The sequence below is a fragment of the Leucopleurus acutus genome, assembly GCF_964270905.1.
Source record: "Leucopleurus acutus genome assembly, chromosome: 19".
Classification (NCBI taxonomy): Eukaryota; Metazoa; Chordata; class Mammalia; order Artiodactyla; family Delphinidae; genus Leucopleurus; species Leucopleurus acutus.
Genome location: NC_139161.1, coordinates 17,317,501 through 17,340,391, shown reverse-complemented (window position 1 = coordinate 17,340,391; position 22,891 = coordinate 17,317,501). Strand labels below are relative to the sequence as shown.

Here is a 22,891-nt window from a genome sequence, read left to right as displayed (position 1 = left end):
CCTGTGGCTTAGAGCAGTGGTTCTCGGCCTTTTCTGTCTTCAGTCCCCACCACTATGAGAATGAAAGGCCTGTTCCTATTAAGGCAGACCTTTATATATTGCAAGCATTCTGTTGATGCTATAGTTATTGTAATGAGAACTGAGACTCCCACAGAGCCCATTTCTGAGTTCCATAGTTGAGAACCATTGGCCTAGAGCTTACCTCTGAGACTGACACACCGACACAAAACCCAGAAGTATGGGTAAGGATTGTTTTGTTTCTTAAATAAAGCCACATTAAAAAAAGAAAACCTTTTATTTCAGGTAAGTGCTGTCCTCTTCCAAGTAGGCCCTGGAGGAAGCTCGAAACATGTCCGTAATTCTTTCAGAATCGCCTCAGTTTACAGGCCTCACAGGAAATCCAGTCTCATCATTCCAGTGCGCCCGCCCCTTGCTTCTTGCCTCCAAAGTCATACTCCAACGTGAATCTCCTACCTTATTGAGATATGGCTTCAAGTCATTTTTTTGATATTTTCAATACCAAACCCACTGTGAAAAAAAAAATACTACCGTATTGACCACCATGCTGGCCAGCTAGGATCTTGCCAGGCACATGGTTTAAATTAACGCCAACCTTCAGTTTCTCTACAGGGTAGGTGGGGGTCTTCCCATTTTAAAGACGAGAGGAGGTGGTTTACCCAGGTCTTTCAGTCAGGAATCCTAGCCCAAGCCCATGCTTTGGCTTTAGGGATTCTTGTTTGTTTCTTTGTTTGTCTGGCGGTGGGTGTTTGGATGACTCCAGGGGGGTTTGAACTGAAACCTTTATCAAAATGGTTCACTTTGAGGTTAGAAAATCTCAACAAAACACCATTTATATAGCCGTTCTGTTTTTCTCTTTATGAGAGTGTTGGAATACATAGTAAAGAATTTAGAAAAAAACATAGCAAGAGGAAGACAATGAAAATCATTTCCAGTTCTACCTCCCAGGAATAAGCAATGTAAATATATTGGTTTATATTCTCTCTTTCCTTCACAATTTAGATGAAAAAAAGATGTAGGAAAGTAGAAGTATTAGAAGTTATGGGTATTTGTATAATCTTAAGCTTGGACATAAGATCCAGAAGCCATAAAAGAAAAAGTGACAAATTTCAAACTTCTCTGTAAAAGTCAAGAGGTAAACAACAAACTGGGCAAATACTTGCAATACATGAATCAGTAAATTTAAGAGAATGACATGAGTAGGCCATTCACAAAGAAAAAATAAAGGTTTTTATATGAAAAGATGGTTAAATTTGAAATGAAAATTAAAGCAACATTTTTTTTCCTAGATTGGCAGAGATTAAGATTTGGTAAATCTGATGATGAGGGTCTTGAGAAACACACTCCCATACACTGCTCACTGGGTTAATTGATATTCTCTTTTTAGAGAGTAAGTTGACGATGTATATAATCTCAAACGTGCATCTCCTTTTACCCAGCAAGCCTCCTTTCTTAAACTTTATCCTGTAGAAATACGTATTCAGTGAGCAAAAATAGATGTAGAAGAAAGTTCATTGCAGCATTGTCTGTAAAACTGAAGACCCAAATCACCAAAATGCCATTGGTAGGGGGTTGGCCAGATATGTTGTAGTCTGTGCACGCAGGGGGCTCAGTTGTTGGAATGGGCAGGTCCATGTGACTGCGTGGAATGGTCTCTAAGACATAGTGTTTAAAGAAGAACAGTCAGTAAAATAATACTGTACGATCCAATTTGAGTCTTTGAGAATTGTGTGTGTGTTTGGAACTTGCATGCAAAAAAGTCTGAAATTATATTTGCCTCTTCTCACCCTACCTCCCAAATTTAAGACTGTTGATGACAAGGATTATATTTGAGGGATGGGACTGTTGGGTTTTTTATCTTCTGTGTGTTTTTACATTTCTGCATTGTTTGAAATTTTACGCTAAGCCACGTTTTGCCGTCAACCACCATAAGACTAAGAAGAGGAGAAACCCTGTAGGAAGCACCTCCCTATCATACTGCTCGTCGTCGACCACTCCTTCTCCACTTGTACTTCAACAGCTGATCTCTCAGGAACCACACCGCTTCTTTGAGTTGTACCCCCTTAACTCTTGGACTTGAATGAATCAAAAGTGTTTATTAATATAATGGGCCTTTTCTCTCCCCAACTTTGTCTTGTTCAGATGAACTCTTTGCCAGCAGAGAGGATCCAGGAAATACAGAAGGCCATTGAACTCTTTTCAGTAGGTCAGGGACCTGCGAAAACCATGGAGGAGGCTAGCAAACGAAGCTACCAGTTCTGGGACACACAGCCTGTCCCCAAACTGGGTATGTATTTGCTTTCTTCCCCAGGCGAAGGCAAAGGCAAAGGCAAGGGCAGGGGCGAGGGATGTGCCTCAGCCATGCTGAGGGTTCTGTGCTGGATTTGTGAGGGAGGACGAGAGAGTTCTGTTGTTCCTTGGTGGTGGTTTTTAGAGGATAGTCTTTACAGTGCAGCTCAGAAAAGGCTGTTGTCCAGGGACCTTATCATTTCACAGTAACACATATTGAGAACAAGTAATGGTCTTTGTAGTGCATCATCATCCAGTGTAAATCTACAAAGAAAAACAGGGCGTTGGCACATGGTGAGTGGGGATGTGCGCTCATGGACCTGTCTTCCCACATAGGTTTTATGGGGAGACTTGTTTATCTGGGCAGTGTTTAATCTGGAGTGGGCCAGTCCCCAGCCTCCTCCCCTTGTCTCTCAGACAGTGCGTGCTTCATAGATGCAAAATAATTTGACATTTTGCTTCCCAGTGATAGTTTAATTCCACCTGGAATACCATATGCAGGTTTGGTCGGCACCTCTTTGAAAAGCTATGATGAACTCTCAAAGGAGTGGGGCAGGCAGAAAATAAAAGGATTCTGGAAGAGACTGGTCGTAGCAGAGTTACAGATGCCTGCTGAGACTGAGCCACAGCTCACCTTGACGGCTGACTTCAGAGGGTGTTACTGACAGAACGTTTTTGCAGTGGGTTGCATCATGCCCCTAGACCCATTGATAGCCCAGTTCCTATTTTCTGTGTGACTGGGAAAGTAGGTATGTTGAGAAAAACGTGTGTTAACAACAAACATGAGTGACCTTCAGGCTGTCCATGTTACTGCTCCCCTCCAGTGACACAGTGAGGTTTGACAGTGTGTTTGGTGGGGAAGAGCGGGGTGAGGGCAGAATGAAAGCCTGGTGAGGGGAGAGGGGCAGCTGTGCCCAAGGAGAGTCGTCTACTCCAGAGTGTGCCCCTCCGGCCAGCAGGATGGACATTGCTTAAGAGCTTGTAGAAATGCAGAATCTCGAGCCCCAGACCTGCAGAACCAGAACGTGCAGGGGATTTGTGTCCACTCTGCAAGTTTGAGAAGCTCTGCTCTGGAGCAGATGCAGTTTGTAGACAGCTTAGTCCCAATCCAGAAGCAAGCTGAGACGTGCCCCCCAGAGGGTGCAAAGCAAGGCAGTGCCTGGATGGTTGTGAGTCGTGAATCAGCAGCAGGCACTGTTCTAGAACCCTGCCCTCACCCATCCACCAGGTCTATTGAGCTGTCCCGGTCAGCCAGGTCCCAGGCCACTGGCTAAGCCCTCCAGCAAGGCTTTGGGTCACAGCAGTACTATTCTTAGGGTATTACAGGTAACGGGCCCCGGCGACCACTCCCCCACAAAGCAGCAGGAAGAATCGAGAGCCACACGCTCCACCTCTGAGTGAATCGCACGAAGAGGCAGCCGGGGTGGGGGGCTGCTGTGCACCTTGGCTGTTTTCAGATGGGGTCTTGGCTTGGTTTTATTTTTCATTAAGAATTTGCAAATGGGTGACTTTGCTCCATTCTTCATAGACATGGAACCTGGTGAAGAGGCCAGTTGGGATTAATGGGCTTCTCTTCTGCTTTAGCTCATTTACTCTTTGATGTTTGCCTCAGTTTCTCCACCTGTATGTAGACAGTACTCCCGTTTTGTTCTCAGAAGGCTCGTGACAAAGCCACACTATTGCTCACAGGGACGTAGATGGCCTCGGGAAGGTGGAATGGAGCTGTTTTGTTTCTTCTCGATGTGCCTTCTGGGCAGTGCGTGGTGTGGGGCTCTGGGGAAGAGTGATCACTCCAAGCTTCTGGCCCGTCTGCCTTTCAGGTCCGCGGTCAGTCAGGTCCAAATAAAGGATTCCTTTGTGGCTGTGAGTCAGCACATAGAAAGTAGCACATTATAGGCATCAGTTGGTCCATGTGGCTGAGGTGTCACCCCAGTTCTGCTTCTGACTGTCCTTAGGGTAGAGTGATTTACAGCTTCTTGCTTTAATTTTTTCCACTTAACTGGGGGCTAATAATTGTGAGACTCAAGCATATCAAGTGTACTGTGTTTGCAGCACTCCCCAACTTGTGGTGAGAGTTAGATTGCATTTCACTCAAAAGACTTAGAATTCTTTAGGAGTTTAAAATCATCTGGGACTTCCCTGGTGGCGCAGTGGTTAAGAATCCTCCTGCCAATGCAGGGAACACGGGTTCAAGCCCTGGTCCGGGAAGATCCCACATGCCGCGGAGCAGCTAAGCCCGTGTGCCACAACTACTGAGCCTGTGCTCCAGAGCTCATGAGCCACAACTACTGAGCCTGCGTGCCACAGCTACTGAAGCCTGCGTGCCTAGAGCCCATGCTCCGCAGCAAGAGAAGCCACCGCGATGAGAAGCCTGCGCACTGCAACGAAGACTAGCCCCTGCTCTCTGCAACTGGAGAATGCCTGCACGTAGCAACGAAGACCCAACGCAGCCACAAATAAATAAATAAATGTATTTTTTTAAAAAAAATCATCCTAAGTTCACCATTGAAAGGCCTGTAAATAGCCAGTGTCTTCAGCTGTATAACAATTCTTTGTGCTCCCAGATCAACTTTTGATCTCCCTTTTCAGACCATGTCCTTCTCCTTTTTCAGTCACCCCTTTTCCTGCGCTAGTGCGGGGGGTGAGGAATCCTTTTACTTTGCCTGACCTTAGTGGGGTGGAATCTGGCCACTGTTAGATTAGTTTAAAAAGTAACTCTCCCGAAGAAAGGGAGAAGGCGGACTCGTACTTGGTTGCCCCGGGCCCTGAGAGAGAAGCTGCCCCACTTTGTCCCTTGTCCTGCTCGGTAGGCTTAAGGTCTCCCAGATCTCACATTCTTTTCTCCCAAGTCCTTCACAGGTGCACTGTGGCGCTTAGTTTTGGATCTCGGTGTCGGAAGGCAGAGAGAGCATTTGGGGGTAGAGTGTACAGAAAGAAACCCGTTGAAAGTCCAGGGTTTTCTTTCAGAGTTCCCAGTGTCCTCCTCAGCTGCTCGCTGGCTCATGGTGGCCTAGAGACAGTTGGCTGCATTCCTGCCGTGCTCTGCAGAGCAGCCCGCGCCGACTCAGCCAGAGGCGCTCAGGAGCCATTGGAAGGTGGCAGGCAGGAGCCCTGGGCCACTCTCAGCCTTACTGGCGCCCCGGGCCGCGAGTCTGCTCAGAGTGCTTCTTTTCGCGGTGTTTGCTCTGACTGCCTCACCAGCTATGTCTCGCAGATGGCACACAGCCTTGAGATAACCTGTGAGAGCTGGTTTGTCAACACGTAGATGAAGACTTACCAATTGAATATTGTATAAAAGTTCACTCAGTAATGTCACTTGACGAGCACTTATTGAGTGCTCTTTGTAAAATTCAAATCTCAGGATGTCACTCCTCCCTCCCCTCCCCCTTAAAGACCCGTTCGGGATGTCCCACAGCCTTGAGGATGAAGTCCAGCCTCGGTAGTAGCTCGCAGGGTCCTCCACGATCGGTCCCCGCTCTCCTCTTCAGCCTCCTCTCCTAGTTTCCTTCCTTTCCCCCACTTCATCTCCAGGCCTTGACTGTGCTGTTCCCTCAGTGTACCCACCCTCCCTGCCCCACCCAGTCCACTCCTGCCTAATTCCTAATTATCCTTGAGATCACATCTTTAGATATTTCTTCTGAGAGGTCTTTCCTGACCCCTCCCCCTCCTACCATACTTCATTGTCGTGGACTCTCATTATACTGAGTGACAGGTGCCTGCTTGCTTGTCTCTTTGATACCCATGATGATGAGGACCTACGTCCATTTCATTCGCCAGCTCCTGCCCCAGAGCTGGAGCATTCTAGGATTCTGTGAACACATGGTGAAGGCGCAAATGGAAATGCTTGGTGCATGCAGGACCTAGTAACCAGCATAAATGAAATGATTTGGCCTTGAGACTATTGTCATGTAGTGGCAAAGACCACCAGTGTCTTGTCCATGAAATCATTTAGGGGAAAAAAATTGATAAAAAAGTTCTGAAGTTTAAAAATGTCTTTTGGGGAAAAAAAAATGTCTTTTGGAGGGCTTCCCTGGTGGTGCAGTGGTTAAGAATCCGCCTGCCCATGCAGGGGACATGGGTTCGAACCCTGGTCCAGGGAGATCCCACATGCCGCGAAGCAACCTAAGCCTGTGTGCCACAGCTGCTGAGTTTGTGCTGTAGATCCCACGAGCCACAACTGCTGAGCCCGCGTGCCACAACTACTGAAGCCCGCGCACCTAGAGCCTGTGCTCTGCAACAAGAGAAGCCACTGCAACGAGAAGCCCGCGCACCGCAACGAAGAGTAGCCCCTGGTCGCCGCAACTAGAGAAAGCTCGTGTGCAGCAATGAAGACCCAACACTACCATAGATAGATAAGTGAAAACGTCTTTTGCAAAGTGTATAAGTTCAAAACAAGATAGGGAAAATTGATTAGCACCTAGACTAGAGTAGAAATCCTTGGTACTTTCCAAGGGTCCAGCCCTTGGCTTGGTAGGCTCAAAACGTTATACGTGGCAGGGAATTGAAAGTGGATTGACTTATATTAAACCAATTCACAAGGGCTGCTTTATGAATTAATCAAAAGGCCAATTTCTAAATCAGGGAAAAAATATATATAACCGCTCTCCCAAGGAAACCTATTTGGGAGCAGCTTATAAATAAGAATTAGCTGGATTCTTCCCTGCTGTGTCCCCATTGTTGCCTGTACTTTGCAATTTGTGACCCTTAGCACGTTGGTAATGACTCATTTCTTGAATATTTCCCCAGAAGATGGTGTATCTTGTGAGGCCAGGGACCTTGTCTTTTCCCAGCTCTGTCCTGGTACGCCATGTCTGACTGGTGTTCAGTAAATGTGCCGGGCGAGAGTTAGATGGTCAGTCCTGATTGTGTTGTGCTCAGCTCACGGCTGGATGCAGCCGTTTCCACTACACCTGCCCCACAGATCCATCACTGGGAGGGTCCACAGCTTCCTGTTATGCGTTAGAATGGTGTGTTTGGGCCAGGAGTCCGAATGTCAGTAAAAGCATGAACTGAGTGCCCAGAATGTACAGAGCCTTGTGCTGGGAGCCGTGTACTGAGTGGTCCCCTGAAAAGACTGTTTTCAAAATGTACTAAACATTTCATTCTTCTAAGTTGTGAACATGAATGAGCTCTGAATTGTAGAATCTGCCAGGGCCAAATAATTCCCGGGGCCAAAGTTAAGTGGCTGATTTGTCTGAGTTTATCAGGTAGGTCTGATTTGGCAGGGGTTGGGAATCAGGGCTCTGTCTTCTCAGTACCCCCCTCACTTCTTGTGTACTCCACAGGGGAAGGGTGTCCGTCCCGGGTGGAGATGTCCCATCAGAGGGTAACTTCCCAGCAGCGTGGTGTAGACTCAGTGATTCAGCCTGAAGGCGCTCACAGGGCTCTGTAAACACCGAGGGCCTGAGCTGGCAGCAGCAGTTAACTGGCCCACGTTGTTCAAAGCCAAGGCTGGCGGGGCCCATAGTGAGCCTGGCGCCTGGACGCCATTGTCTAGCTCAGGAATAGGCCCAGTACGTTGTTGTTGCTGTTGACACAAAAGCGGCCTTGTTGCAACTCCTTACAAATCCATCCAGGTCGATGGGCCTGGGCCAGGGCCATGACAGCACTCTACACCAACCAGGAGGCAGGGAGCCAAACTAGTCAAGATAAATGTTTGTCATTCAGGAACCAAAGGGAGATTTAAAAGAATGTCCAAGAAACCAACCACCTTGGATCCCGCTGATTGTTCTTAAGCTTGGCCATGAATTGGCCCTCAGCTAGGGGCCAAGGGCAGCTGGGGAGATGGTCTGCAGTTGCCAAGGACAGAGTGTTCTTGAGATGGAGGGCTCCTAGGGATAGGAGGAATTTGCTGAGGTCAGTCTTTGAGCTGAGCCCCTTCCTTCCCTAGGAGGCCGAGGGTGAGGCTTATGGCTGTGCTCTTCTTCCAGGGGAAGTCGTGAACACACATGGTCCCGTGGAACCTGACAAAGACAGCATCCGCCAGGAGCCCTACACGCTGCCCCAGGACTTCGCCTGGGATGCCTTAGACCTGGGGGACCGTGGTGTGGTGAGTAGGCCTGGGTGGGCCAGGAGTGTGGACCGGCTGCCACTTTCACGAACAGGCCTGCAGTCACATCGAGACGGCTTGTACTCAGGCCTTCCTCAAGGGCTGTCTTAAGAGCTGAGCCAAGCAGGTCTGAGCAGAGCCCCCATCTGTTGCCCCTGGGGCCTGCCCACGACTCCACATAAATAGCTCTTGGCTTCTCTGGCAGGTTGAGAGTTAACCCCTGCCGCTCCCCGAGGCAGATACCTTTTCTTCATGCTTTCATTCTTCTTGTTCATCCATTTATTCAGTCCCTTGTCTTAACGATGGAGTGGTTGGTTAGTTGGATGACATTCTTGGTCTGCCCCTTCATGTACTTAAGTCTGCCACTCTACCCTTGGTGGCTCAGTTTCCTATTAAGCACTAGGGTGCTTGTTCCAGGAGTCCCTGCCATGAAAAGGATTTGTGAGATGAAACATAATTTTTGGTAGTTTGCCTTGTCCTGAAAGGCTTGGAGCCCCAGGGTACTGGAGTTCGTCCCCACCCCTGGCAGAATACCTCTAAGGCAGCTCCTCCTCTCTGCAGCTGAAAGAACTCTACACCCTCCTGAATGAGAATTATGTGGAAGATGATGACAACATGTTCCGATTTGATTATTCTCCCGAATTTCTTTTGTGGTGAGTTGTAAGGGCTTTCTTATTAAGGTTCCAGAGCCAGGCATAGAGCAGAACGACGACAGGGCACCAGATTTTTCATCCCTGCTAAGAGCCATCCTTTTAATGACAAATTAGTATGCGATTTTTGAGTTTCTGCATCTGAAGGAGACTTGCTTCTCGTGGAGCTTAGAATCAAAACCTTATTTAAGACAGAATGACTGGGTGAGGGATTCCTTTATGGAATTGGGACCCAGAAGAAAAGATCGTCTATTGTATAGTGACTTTATGTAAGAAGGGAGGGAGGGATGAGACCTGCTAAGATTTAAAAGAAAAGAGGTCGTTTTCTGTCCATTTCCTGAGCATGCTCAGTTGTATGAAAATGACCTCGCCTGGCTGGGCCACCCACCCTCCCGGGCCTCGTTTAATATCCGGGAAGGTAGAGGCATGAGGCCAGCACGGTGGGGGCCTGCCTGAAATGGGAGGGGAAGGAAGACTGGCCAAGCGGAAAGAGAGGAGGTGATGGTGCTTTGGGGAGGTGGAGCCCAGAGCTCCAGAGGCGCCACAGTCAGCTCCCGACCATGGGACCCACTGGACTCGAAGCCAGGGAGGCCAGCGCTCCGGCTCAGGCTGTCAGAGTAAGTGAGCACAAAGAAACCGGATCAGTATGAAATCTTCACTGTGACAGCCCTGGGTTGGATGAGCAAGTAGGCCAAGTGGACTGAGCAGAAAGAAAGAGCTGTGGCTCGATCCCATTGGTGTCCAGGAGGGTTTGGCCCTAAAGAGAATTAGGAGAATTGAGCTGTTCACCCCCACTCAGGGAGGTGGTAGCACGAGCTTAGAACCAGACTTGGCGGTGGAGCCCAGACAGTCCCCCAAGGCCGCTGGCGAGCAGCACCACGGCTACAGCCCCCGTCTCTCCTCTAGGGCTCTCCGGCCGCCTGGCTGGCTCCCCCAGTGGCACTGTGGGGTTCGAGTGGTCTCGAGTCGGAAACTGGTTGGGTTCATCAGCGCCATCCCGGCAAACATCCATATCTATGACACGTAAGCACCAGCGCCACTCCTACCCCCCGCATCCTCACCATCCTGCTTGGTCTGGGGAGGTGGGGGGGAAACACGCACATACTTTCCGTAGAAGAAAGAGGGAAGTTCCCACGAAGGGAGGGAACTTGGGTCATGGGAAGAAATTCATCATAGGAACCACCTGTCTGGCTCTGAATTGTTGCTGGTGCTCTTGTCTGTGACCTGGGCTGGAAGGAGTCCACCCTGAGGGCCGGTGCACTCCCTGACCAGCAGTTCAGCATTTGCATTTGTGCCACTCACGGATTGACACACTCAAGCTGCCGCTTCAGAAGTGGCGTGTGTGACTCACCACCACACTGTCACGGGGCCTTCAAGCTCTGCTCTTCATTTTCCCTGGAAATGTCAGAACCATCTACCACAGCCTTCTGGGCTTAGAGGCTGTGGGTTCTTGGGGGAGTCAGAACCCCTGCAATCCTAGAATAACCCTTGACTTACTCTGTGGGGTTCCTGACGGCTAAAGGTGGGACCCCGCCAGCCTACTATTGGGGCTTCACCAGGGAGATGCTGTGGTGCCTTAAATAAAGGAGTTTGCTTGAGTCCCACTTACCTGTGGAGGCAGAGTCCTTAGAGAGTGGGCCCCTTGCCTGGTGCAGCAGAGCAGGGCAGTGGGAGGGCGTCCGAGTCCCGACTGCTGAGTGCAGGCAGAGGCAGAACACAAGCCTGTGCTGAGGGCCCCGGTCTCTGCAGGGCGCTCCATGTGCTGGACAGGATTGCCTTGCCTGTTAAAAGCCTTGTCCCTGGGTTTTTTCCTTCCTCTTCAGAGAGAAGAAGATGGTAGAGATCAACTTCTTGTGTGTCCACAAGAAGCTGCGTTCCAAGAGGGTGGCTCCAGTCCTGATCCGTGAGATAACCCGGCGGGTGCACCTGGAGGGCATCTTCCAAGCTGTTTACACTGCCGGGGTCGTATTACCAAAGCCTGTTGGCACCTGCAGGTAAAAAAATCTCTTCTCTGCAAGGTACTAGAAATGGCGACATGCCCGCTCTAGTTTGAGGAGCTTGTGTCACTGTGAGTCACAGTTCTGCCCCTCAGCGTGTGCCCTAGAGCACCTCGCTGCTCTGCTGTCTGATAAGGTGGGCGGTGGTCCCCACAGGAGCCGGGTGGGAGGCTGTAGGAACAGCAGTGTGCACAGTGCGTGTCCTGCCCAAAGGGGTTAGGCTTTCTTAGGTCCCCCTGATTCCTTCCATTTGGAAATGGTGGGGGTCAGTCTGCTGGGGTTTTGCTCTCATTTTTAAGGATGAGGCCAAATCTGGATTTTTATGGTAAATGTCCTAAAGTTTTAAATGGTTGGCTCAATTTTGTTTTGAATATTATGTGGGCCGAAAGAGCATGTCTGATCCCTGTGTGCACCAAGCACAACCTCTGCCTTCGAAAGTTCTTTGAAACAATTGAATACTCTGCCTTAAGAACTTCAAAAGTGAAAACACCAGACAAACGCTGGAAAGGAGGAGGCAGAGGCTAAACATTCAGAGAACTAGAAGTCTTTTCCATTGACTTGATTCCGGGAGTGGTGATCGCTGTTCCCAGACAAATACTGTTACAGAGGAGTGGCTTGTGAACTTGACAAAGAAAATAGAGGAAGCGCTGTGGCCACTCTGCGCTCACTGTGGGGAGGTTGGAGATCTGGGGCGACGCCACTGGCTCAAGTGGGGCCCGACGGGTCTCTTACGCCACCTGCCGGCCATCTTGAGATCCCTGTGCAATTGTCCTTTTTTTTTTTTTTTAATATTTATTTATTTGGTTGTGCTGGTTCTTAGTTGCAGCACGTGGGCTCCTTAGTTGCGGCATGCGAACTGTTAGTTGCGGCGTGCATGTGGGATCTAGTCCCCTGACCAGGGATCAAACCCAGGCCCCCTGCATTGGGAGCACGGAGTCTTAACCACTGTGCCACCAGGGAAGTTCCTCCGTTGTCCTTTTAATGAGACTTGCCATAGTCCTCTGAGGACAGGACATTGTGTCCCCACAGGTACTGGCATCGGTCCCTAAACCCACGGAAGCTGATTGAAGTGAAGTTCTCCCACTTGAGCAGAAATATGACCATGCAACGCACCATGAAGCTCTACCGACTTCCAGAGGCCAGTGGTGCTTCGGGGCCCTGGGCAGGGGCAGGAGGGAGGCCAAGGAGAGCCTCGCCCTCAGCAGGAAAGGAGTGGGGCCTGGGGGTGGGGGTGGAGGGGGCTCTTACCAGAAAAGCAACTCAGCCCGTAGTTTCCGGGTTCCTAGCCTTTCCATCCTGTCGTTCTGTTATCTGTAGCAAGGTTTTTATTTTAGTTGGACTTCCTCTGTTCTCCTGAGCCTACACCTGGGCTAGTTTCTCTGCCATCTGTTGGCAGACTCGGAGAACACCTATTCCGTGTAATTTTAGCCTAAGTGAAGCATAATGGAGAGAGGAATCCACTCACTGGTACGCAGCACATCCCAGGACCCAGCGGAAATGAGCCACAGAGCATCTGCTGCTCCCTCTGCCGAGTCAGGTGGAGGAGAGGTGGCTTGAGTTTGTGAGGGGAGCCCAGATTTCCAGTCCCAATCCTCCCGCCCAGATTTTGCCGCCGAAGGACTAGGCAGCCTGCAGTGAGCTGGTTTTCTCCTCTGGGCCTCGGTTTGCCTAGTTTGCCAGTGAGACAGACGCTCCTTGTTCTCCTGTTGTGCCTGTCTTCAGGAGCCTAATGGATCTTAAAATCCCTTCTCTTCCCTCAGAGCTCTTCCGGGCAGTGTCAGCACAGTTATTGGATGCCTGCTGATCAGAGGGCTGCCCGCCTGGACTCATCAGCCACCAAACTGGATTAATCGCCCTGGGATTGGGCTGATCCACCCCTGGATTGGGGTCATTAGTGCCCTGCTTTGAGAGCCCGCTGCAGCATAGTTAGGCACTGCCCAGGAAACCAGATTAGGGAGCCATGATGAGTGTCCCCTTGGGCCACTGGAGAGCGTTCTTAAAGTGTAGCAGCTGGAAGAATGTCTTTGGATCTCCCCGCCTGTGGGTGAGAACCCCAGCATGGCTGCTTTTTCAGTCCAGGATTTGAGGTGTCATTTTGGGAGCTACCATGTAGAAACAAGGTCACTAAGTGTTCCCTAGAGACATCAGAATTAGCAAGGAATTAATGGCAGCTAGAGGTCCTGGAACTGCAGTTTTAAATTTATTTATTTACTTATTTATTTTTGGCTGCTTTGGGTCTTCATTGCTGTGCTCAGGCTTTCTTTAGTTGTGGCCAGCTGGGGCTACTGTTCGTTGCAGTGCGCGGGCTTCTCATTGCAGTGGCTTCTCCTGTTGCGGAGCACGGGCTCTAGGTGCACAGGCTTCAGTAGTTGTGGTGCCAGGGCTCAGTAGTTGTGGCGCACGGGCTTAGTTGCTCCGTGGCACGTGGGATCTTTCCGGACCAGGGCTCGAACCCATGTCCCCTGCATTGGCAGGCGGATTCTTAACCACTGTGCCACCAGGGAAGTCACCTGGAACTGCAGGGGTTTTTTTGGTTTTTTGCGGTATGCGGGCCTCTCACTGTTGTGGCCTCTCCTGTTGTGGAGCACAGGCTCCGGACGCTCAGGCTCAGCGGCCATGGCTCACGTGCCTAGCCGCTCCACGGCATGTGGGATCTTCCCGGACCGGGGCACGAACCCATGTCCCCTGCATTGGCAGGCGGACTCTCAACCACTGCACCACCAGGGAAGCCCGGAACTGCAGTTTTAAAAGCAATTCCTGTCCCCAATAAAGATGTTAAAAAAAAAAAGCAATTCCTGTACACCTGAAACTAACACAACATTGTTAATCAACTATACTCTGATATAAAATTAAAAAAAAAAAAAGAAGCAGCAGCAGCAATTCCTGCATTAGGAAGCAGTTGTGTCAGGCAGTGACTGAGGTATATAAACTAACTCTACCCTGATTTCAGACTCGGCTGACCCCACCTTTGTGTATTAAGCCTTTGGGAATGTTCCCTCAGCCCCAGTATTTACTCCGGAGCATCACATGGGTTCATTCCACTGAAGCATTTTCTAAGGAGAAGCAGCTGTGGGGTGGGATTCTGGCATGAGATTAAATCCTGGGAGTTCTGTGCTTTTCTTCTGAATTTTACTTGCAGCAGTGTCCTGCCAGGGGCAGTACTGGGGTAGTGGTGTCCAAGTGGATAGGCAAGGCGGGCATCCAGTGTAGGCTCTGCCAGGCCCAGGCTTCCATGGTGCCTGTGGCTGGGAGGCTGTCTGTGAAGTGCTCTAAGTCTATAGGAGAGTGAGCGGTGTAGGAAGAGATGAGCTGCAGTTCAGTGGGAAAAGGTTGTGAGGCTCGGAGGAGAGGGGCCAAGAAAGGCTTTACTGAGGCCTAGGAGTAGCACCGGGCTGGGCCTACCCCAGCACATCCATGGGGTGGTCAGGGTTTCTCCATCATGGCACCATTGACATTTTGGGTTGGGTAATTCTTTTTTTTTTTTTAATAAATTTATTTATTTATTTTTGGCTGCGTTGGGTTTTCGTTGCTGCATGTGGGCTTTCTTTAGTTGCAGCGAGCAGGGGCTACTCTTCATTGCGGTGCGCAGGCTTCTCATTGCGGTGGCTTCTCGTTGTGGCGCATGGGCTCTAGGTGTGTGGGCTTCAGTAGTTGTGGCTCACGGGCTCCAGAGCGCAGGCTCAGTAGTCGTGGCGCACGGGCTCGGCTGCTTCGCAGCATGTGGGATCTTCCCGCACCAGGGCTCGAACCCGTGTCCCCTGCATTGGTAGGCGGATTCTTAACCACTGCGCCACCAGGGAAGCCCCTGGGTTGGGTAATTGTTCATCACGGAGACCGTCCTGTGCGTTGTAGGATGTTTAGCAGCATCCCTGGCTTCTACCCACTAGATGCCATCGCACCCCCCTCTCTAGCTGTGACAACCAAAAAGTCTCTGAATATTGTCACATGTCCCCTGGGGACAGAATTGCTCCTGCTGAGAGCCACTGGGCTAGAGAGGCAGAAGATCACAGCCAGAACAGCCACTGGTCCCGAGGGTGGAAGGTCTTGTGTTCTGTGTTAGGGAGTTTGGAACAGGGAGGGGTGTGACGGGCTGTGTTTTCTTAGGAAGCCGGCCTGGGCCATGTGGATAAGAGATTGACGCAGCCTTAGTCAAGGATGGCAGCCTTAACCACGAGGGAAAGGGCCAAAGACACTGCAGGGGCAGGACTTGTGCCGGAGTGGATGTGGACAGTGGGTGAGAGGGAGCTGCCTGGGATAACTGAGGAGTCTCTCTCGAGGGCCTGGGTGGATAGACTCAGGGTCGGGGTAGGAAGGGAGACAGTGTGAGGCTTTTGGTTCATGTAGGGCTTGAGAGGGAGCCAAGGTGCTCATGGTCAGCACACCTGATGCTCTCTGGTTCTTTCTTCCAGACTCCCAAGACAGCTGGGCTGCGACCAATGGAAAAAAAGGACATTGCAGTAGTGCACAAGCTCCTCACGCAGTACCTGAAGCAGTTTCACCTCACGCCAGTCATGAGCCAAGAGGAGGTGGAACACTGGTTCTACCCCCAGGAGAATATCATCGACACTTTTGTGGTGGAGGTGAGTGGGGAGGGGTGTTCTGGGCCTCTGCCCTGTTGGCGGGGAGGCGTCCTCCCTAAGTGGCTGGAGTCCCCAGCCTCGGTGACTGAAGAGCGATTGATGGGAGTGTTGGCACCCTAGACTTCCTTGACCATCCGTGCTCGGTCCCCACTAAAGACAGGAAGTTGTAGCTTGCGTTGGCTAAGATGAGCCCTTGGGGACCTGGTGTGAGCCCTTCCTCTCCCCCTCCCCCACCCCCACTGGTGACTCCCAGTAGAGAGAGCTGAGCCCCTCTCGGTCAGGTGAGCCTTCGACTCCCTGCCTGTCCCTGCTTGGTCTGGTGCCGGCCAGGTGTGCTGGGTCCTGGGAGCTGTGAGAAGGCCCTGGCACCACAGGCGGGGAAGGATCATGGCAGGTTCAGCCCATAGTCCCCCCTGGATTTTCCTTCCAGCTCTGTCCTCAAGTTCCCCCGGCCATGTGTTTTCTCCTCCGTGCATATCCTGTTTCAGTTTCCACCCATTCATCTAGAGCGGCAGAGCTGCCTGAGGGTGGTGGAGTGCACTAGAAAACATTTCATTCCCAGGTTGCAGGAACCCTGTGCCCATGTGACACTGCCTTCTTCCTATTGTCTGCCCTTCAGAATGCAAACGGCGAGGTGACCGATTTCCTGAGCTTTTATACACTTCCGTCCACCATCATGAATCACCCGACCCACAAGAGTCTAAAGGCTGCTTATTCTTTCTACAACGTTCACACCCAGACCCCTCTTCTAGACCTCATGAGCGACGCCCTCGTTCTCGCCAAAATGGTGAGCAGCAGATCAGAGGGAAGGGGCCGTGGGGCGGTGGTGAGCACGGCTCGCAGGTAGCTGCCCACAGGCTGGGGGCTTTGAGGCCTCCTCCCCCTCGTGCTCCACCAGCCTAGCACTTTTCAGCCAGCAGCTCAAAACTAGGAGGGAGCAAGGAGCGCCCACACTAAGTGAAGGCATTGAACTCCTTCTGATTTATTTCAGTGAGTTTTGTTCTCACGGTAGGCACTGCCACGGAGCCTGAATAGCCAGGCCTGCTCGGGGAGTAGAGGTGTTCTCCTTACGACCTCCCCAGGGTGGGAATGGGGAGATTGGTGTCTGTTGCGGTGAGTCATTGGGGCGGCTGACAGTAGAGCATGGGGGGAGGGGCCCGGGCTTCTCTTACACTGGAGAGGTCTCCAGGCAGTCCTGCCCCATGGGTTCTGCCTGCGCCTGGCCCAGCCCACTGTGCGCCAGCTGAACTATGACAGGCCAGTCGCTGCCCTGGGAGAGCTTCTGATCAAGTTGGTGAGATTTAGGAAGTGTCTGTTGCAGCCTCAAAGCAGCATATCAATGTCGTAAAATACCTCGGTGCACAGAGGCCTCGGAGTTGGAATGTCAGGGAGTGAGGGAGCAGTGCAAATGCCCAGTGGCTCATGGGAGTCAGCTTTTCAGAGGAAAAGGTTCAGGGCTTGGTCTCCAGAGAGGGCTGTGGAAATTACGAGAGTGTTTCAGGGAAGTGTAACAAGGAACAGTGGGAGCGGTGGCCTGGACACTGAGTACACAAGTGTGTACTGAGGTGCACGCCGAGGAGAGGCCGGGCAGGGTGCTCAGAGCATCGTAAGAACCACCCCCGGGGAGCGGGGTGCTGGCCGCAGTCTGGATGTAACATGGAAGCAGCAGGAGCTTCTGGAGGAAGATTGCTCCCCTGGCCACCTGTGGATGGTTTTGATATGATAGAAAAGGGCAGGAAGGTGAGGTAGCTTTCACCTGTCTTCACCTGTTCTTGTCTCTCCCTGCTGCCATGCAGAAAGGGTTTGACGTATTCAATGCACTGGATCTCATGGAGAACAAAACCTTCCTGGAGAAGCTCAAGTTTGGCATAGGGGACGGCAACCTACAGTATTACCTTTACAATTGGAAGTGCCCCAGCATGGGGGCAGAGAAGGTACGTACGCGCTAGGTGCCGCCTCCCACCGAGCTCCCTCGCGGTCAGGCCCACGGCTGGGCCTGTGTGGGTCAGGGAATTGGCGTCTCCAACGGAACCAGGACCTCGGGTCTGGGATCCAGCATCAGTCTGGACCCTTGAAAAGTCCCTCCCTCTGGTGACCAGACTAGGAGGGTCCATATTCTCCTTTCAGCAGCTGATGTGAGGGTGGCGGAGGGCATGGGCCCTAGAGCCGCGCAGAAGCAGGAAGGTTGTCTCCAGCCTCTCCTCCCACCCGGTGAGCTGCCGCATCCAACTGGGGGCAGGGCTTCAGGACCGTCCCAGGACACTGTGCGAGTCGCGAGTCGCGTGCCCCCGGTCAGGCAGGAAGGGAGAGTCTGAGGCCCTGAGGGGGTTTTCCTCTGCTGGGCTGCTGCCCTTATCCCAGTGTGGCCCTCCCTCCTCCGCCAGCTCCAAAAGGCGGCTCAGGGCCATGGGGGTAGCTGGCGTTTACGGGATGACTGACAGGTGAGGGCACCCTTGTGCCCAGTAGTCCTCGGGCTGCCGCAGCTGCTTTCATTAAAAGATCTGGTGTATAAAGCATCAGAGGAGGTTGGGTGAGAGCCCCGGGCTCGCCGTGAGCCTGCTCACTGAGCACGGTGGCGCTCTGCGGGCTCCGCCAGTCATTGGGACTGCAGGACTGGGCGGGGGAGTGGGAGAGGCTTTGGACAGCTGTCACCTCAACTCTGCCTCTCCCCCCTTGGCTCTCCTAGGTTGGGCTGGTGTTACAGTAACGAGTTGCCAGTGAGATTCTGGATAAAGCCACTGAGAATTCAAACCAGGAAATGGAGCCCCACCACTTGTTGGTCCAGTTTTCACAAACGTGAGAATCCCTGGCAAAGGGACCAGAACTGAACTGGCTTTACAAACCGCCACTGAACTTGATGATTGTATTGCAATGGCGTAGGCTGCGTGATGTCACCTCTGGCCGTGTCTCTGGTCTCCCTGTTTTCCAATTAATCACATCATTATGCAGCCGTGGTCAAGGGAATGTAACTGCTGAAAACTAGCTCGTGATTGGCATATTATGGAATTAACGGGTGAATAATAAAAGTATATATATATTATATATATATATATATATAAATATTTTAAATATCTTTCATGTTCCAAATGTACAAGGATGTTTGGTCTCTAATGAAAAACTGAATCCAGATCATTCCTCAAAATTAGAATCTCAGGCCAGTGCCAGACAAACACGTTGGTACAGTGAATTGTTTCCTTCTGAAAGCAGGCATTGACTTTTCTTGGGGGAGCAGGAGAAAGAGGATGTGGGGAATGTTATCCAGTTCCCCTCTGAATCAGCTGGAATACTGGCTTCGAGAAGGCGGGCTGGGGTGGAAGGGCTGTGCAAGCTTTGGGGAGAGCTCGGCTCTCTTAGAACGGCAGGTGGAGTCCTGGCTGGGGCTGACTCAACTCGGAGCTTTTCCTGCAGGGGCCACGCCTTTTCTGCATCCTGAACCTGGGCAGCGGGGATGAGCTGTGGAAGCGGGTTTCATGAATCAAGTCCCTCTTGCAATCCTCTTGGCCTGCTCCCTGTAGGAAGTCATCCTGCCAACTGAGTTTTAAATCAGGGCTCATTAGCCAGCTGTTGCCAACCGTATGCTACGGGGATCAGTCCCCTGTGAGATGATGTTTTTCCACTGCCTGGGGTGACTGGCAGTTTGAAGGGGACCTTTGACCTCCTTGTAGCATCTGGATCGTTGTGGAGACCACATCAGTGCAAATCCTGCTTAGCTCATCTTAGAGCAAAGAGCCAGGAGGACGCTGATGCCCCCAGTGTGGTTGGGCAAGGATGGCGTGGGGCCGATGATACCCAGACCTCCAGCCACCAGCCCTTGGCCTGTGCCTTCCAACCCATTAACCATCTCTCATGCTCCTTTCCGGGACACACAGCCTGCGAGTGGCGGCAAGGAGTGGTGGCTAGACGCTGATTGGACTTGGCGACAGAAATGATTTCCTGTTGTCGTTGTCTGAGTCTGATTTTCACTGATGGTGTTTTGTGGATTTTTGTGGTGGTGGTGATGGTTGCTGATGCTGCTGGTGGCCCCCGGAATAATGGAGCTTCTGGTCGCACGGCTGTCGTGTAGGCATCCCTCAGTTGTGCTCAGCCCAGTGGCTTGGGGAGGATCGGGCTGTGAACTGTCGGCAGCAACCCATGTCCAAGCTTGTATGTAAGTCTTGCTCTAGGAGGAGGTAAATGGTGTGGGGTGGGGTGCTTTCACCTGGCTGCTTTCACCTCTCAGCTAGTTGTAGAGGGAAGGAAGCCTTAGCTCGCAGGCCTGTAGGGCCGTGTTGCAGGCTGTGGGTTTTGGTGAGCTATGCCAGAGGCTGATTCTGCAGGGTCCCCAGAGCTGGAGGGAATCGTGTGCCTGGGATGGGGCTGTTCTGCCCCTGCACACGGAGGGGTGCTGCCAGCTTCCCGCAGATGGCTGCTGGAGCCAGCAACTCCACTGATTGGCTTTTCATCAGAGGCCTCTAGGGGCCTCCCTTCTCCTTGTCGTCCCCGTGCTGCAAACTGCAGGCACTGATCATGGCTGACCTTTGACTCCTTGACTCCGAGATGCCCAGACCAAAGAAGCTGCTGTTCTTAGCAAGGTGTGCACTGCATTCCACGGACGGTGGGAGTCGGAGAGGCAGGGCTCGCCCCACAGCCATCGGACACACCCCAAGGCCCAGAGCAGCCCGCCCTGTGCAGGCTTCTAAGGATGTCAAAGAACAGAGTGCCCAACTCTCCTACCTTGGGCAGGACCTGGAACTTGGAAAAGCTCCCTGTCACAGGCTTGGTCAGCTCGGGGCCAGGTCCCAGCCTGAGCTGCCTCTGAAATTTGAGGTGCACGACAGCGCCGGGAGTGAGCTTTGCCTTGGTGACCGAAGTCACGGAATGGAAACTGTGAGGCCCGTGCCTGCTCTGGAAGAAACAGATTTCCTGGAGAGGCCCCAGTGTCTCCCTCCAAAACCCTGAGACTGCTCCTTGGACTCTGCCGTTGTCTCCTGGTAGGGACCCTGCCGCCTTCAGCGCCGCCGCCGCCCAGGTCTGCGGGAGTCGGCTCGGTGGCTGCCGTTAGTCTCCTTTTTGCCCAGACAGCCCCTGGGTTCTTCACACGACTCGTTCCAGGACTTCAGGTCAGAGAGCTCAGAGAGAACCAGTGCTTGGGGTTTGGGGCCTTGCAGGATGGTGGACCCGTGGCTGGCTTGAACCCAACGAGGGAAAGGCCCGGGGCCTCCATACTCATCCGTGGGGACCTGCCTTGGGCAGCTCCTCTTGGTGGGCTTCCCGGGTGTGGCCCTTAACCTCTGCCTCCAGCGCTGGGCTCTCGGATTCCATGTTCCAGATGTTCACTCCTGCCTTTGGATTGACTCTGCATTTGACCCCTGACCCTGTGGCACATTCCCACGGCCTCCTCACTCTGTAAGGAGAGAGCTGGGGAGAAAGGAGGCCTCAGCTCTGGACTGAGGTCAACTACATAGGGCTCGTTTCCCTGACGCGTGCCCACTTCCGAAGACGCGGACATCTGGTTTGAAGGCCGGCCCACACCAAGCCACTTCAACACCTCGGTTTATGGAAAATTTATGGAAAATTTCAGGCCTTGCTGCAGCTCCCTTCTAACTGCCGTCACATACTTGCTGAAGCCCAGGGTGGGTGTCTTGAATTCTTTGCCCAAAGATGACCCAAAGGCCTGGATAGCTTCACAGAGCTACAGCCCGGGAGAGGGTGGTGGCAGGCCAGGGTGGGGGGTGGGGCAGGAGCGTATTTCTGGCCGGTGCCTCCTCACCCAGGGGCAGCCTTCCTGAGGCCTGGCCCGCCTGCCCCAGAACCAGAGGAGAGCCGGGGCTGTGGTTTACTACTGCAAGGTGACGGCAGGCCTGCAAACAGACCGTCCCTAGGGACGCCGTGGGGGAAATTTCACTCAATTCAGTGCAAAAATATTGACTGCCGGCCGGCAGGGTGCCACATCGGGGAACAGGGAAGTGGGAAGCTTCACCTTTCTGTCTTGGCTTTTCTCCAGGCTGTGGGAGGGGCATCCATTTCCGGGGTGGGGGGAGAAATGCCAAATGCATTGTTGTTCTGCTTGGTACATCTCACTTGTTTCTAATAAAGGAAGCAGCTGAACAAAACCCTCCCGCCCTCCTGTATTCCTCTGGTCAGCAGGTGGCAGTGGAACCGATGCAGCCCCCGGCCTGGGCTGGAGCCCTCTCACTCTGCAGGGAAGGCCCTCGTGACCACAGCACCGGGCAACTTCTGAACACCTTCCTTTGACAAGGCTGCCCTTTCAGGGCCAGCTTGGCTCTTTGCCCCTAACCTCTCCCACCCGCCAGCAAGGAGCCGGTACTGACTCAGGTTCCTCTGTGTAAGAGGAGCAACCAGGCTCAGTGCCAGCACCCTCGGTCCGGGTCAGCGTGGCTCCTCTGACGGAGGGCGCAGGCACCGCCCCTCCCACTTGTCCAGATGTTCACACCTCCCCTTGCAGGCCAGGGGCCGGGTGGTTCTGTTGAGACACCGGGGGTGCTTTTAATGCTGCAGGCTGGCAGGTCCCACTGAACCAGAAAGGTTCCCATGAAGGGCCTGAGAAACCGCATGTAGACTTCCTGTGTGTCGTGTGTGTCCCCCCGCCCACCCCCTCTTCTCTTCCTCTGGACCTTTTCATCCATTCCCCCCATGGCTGGTGCTTCCGAGCCCCTTCCCGGGGAACCTGGGCCCTGAGCGGCACCCTGAGAGGACACAGGATCTGCCCCTGGGATCATCCGTGAGGCCTTTTCCCAGTCCTCCTAGACCCCCACCTTACGTCTCTCCCCAGCCCCAGACCAGCTGACTCCAGCTCCTGACAGCGGGCCTGCGGGCCTTCGCTCCCGTCTTAGGTTTGGGCTGGGAGAACACAGCCCTGTGGGTGGTCTCCACCCAGGGGTCTCCAGAATTACGAGCTGTGTTTCTTCTTTGCCCCCAGCTCCCATAATCAGTTCCTGTCAGTTTTTTTGCCTTAAAGACTCTCGCCCTTTGAAGGCCATCTTCCCAGCCTTCGGGCTCTTCTCCTAGCAGTAAACCCTTCCTCTGCTGCACCACGCCAGAGACGAGAAGCAGGACGGGGGGCTCAGCCGGGGCGCCCGTGTTCACCTGACAGGAGCCCCAGCCCAGGCCCTGCGGGGACCGGACAACTCTCAGTTGCCCTTCATATGCCAACACTGGACCTGGCCTCACCGTGCCCCCAACCATGGGGCTGCAGTTTGGCCGCCTGCCTCTCCTGACAGCCGTGAGTGTTGTGTACCAAGGCCGCCCAGCCCATTCCTTCACGGTTCCTGGACAGGGGGGCATCTGGGCCCCTTCAGAGTCTGATTG

At 52.7% G+C, this 22,891-nt stretch overlaps 1 protein-coding gene across 1 annotated transcript in view; it reads left to right on the top strand.

Moving 5' to 3' along the window:
* NMT1 (N-myristoyltransferase 1) overlaps positions 1–20,717 on the top strand; it is a 32,828-nt gene extending 12,111 nt beyond the window's left edge. Inside the window, exons 3-12 of the mRNA XM_082860027.1 lie at positions 2,161–2,305; positions 8,238–8,356; positions 8,918–9,009; positions 9,913–10,029; positions 10,830–11,000; positions 12,033–12,141; positions 15,413–15,583; positions 16,203–16,370; positions 17,380–17,517; positions 18,270–20,717. Of these exons, the coding sequence (XP_082716153.1) occupies positions 2,161–2,305; positions 8,238–8,356; positions 8,918–9,009; positions 9,913–10,029; positions 10,830–11,000; positions 12,033–12,141; positions 15,413–15,583; positions 16,203–16,370; positions 17,380–17,517; positions 18,270–18,290 (1,251 nt within the window). The 3' untranslated portion in view covers positions 18,291–20,717. The remainder of the gene's footprint in view (positions 1–2,160; positions 2,306–8,237; positions 8,357–8,917; positions 9,010–9,912; positions 10,030–10,829; positions 11,001–12,032; positions 12,142–15,412; positions 15,584–16,202; positions 16,371–17,379; positions 17,518–18,269) is intronic.
* The last annotated feature ends 2,174 nt before the right edge of the window (positions 20,718–22,891 follow it).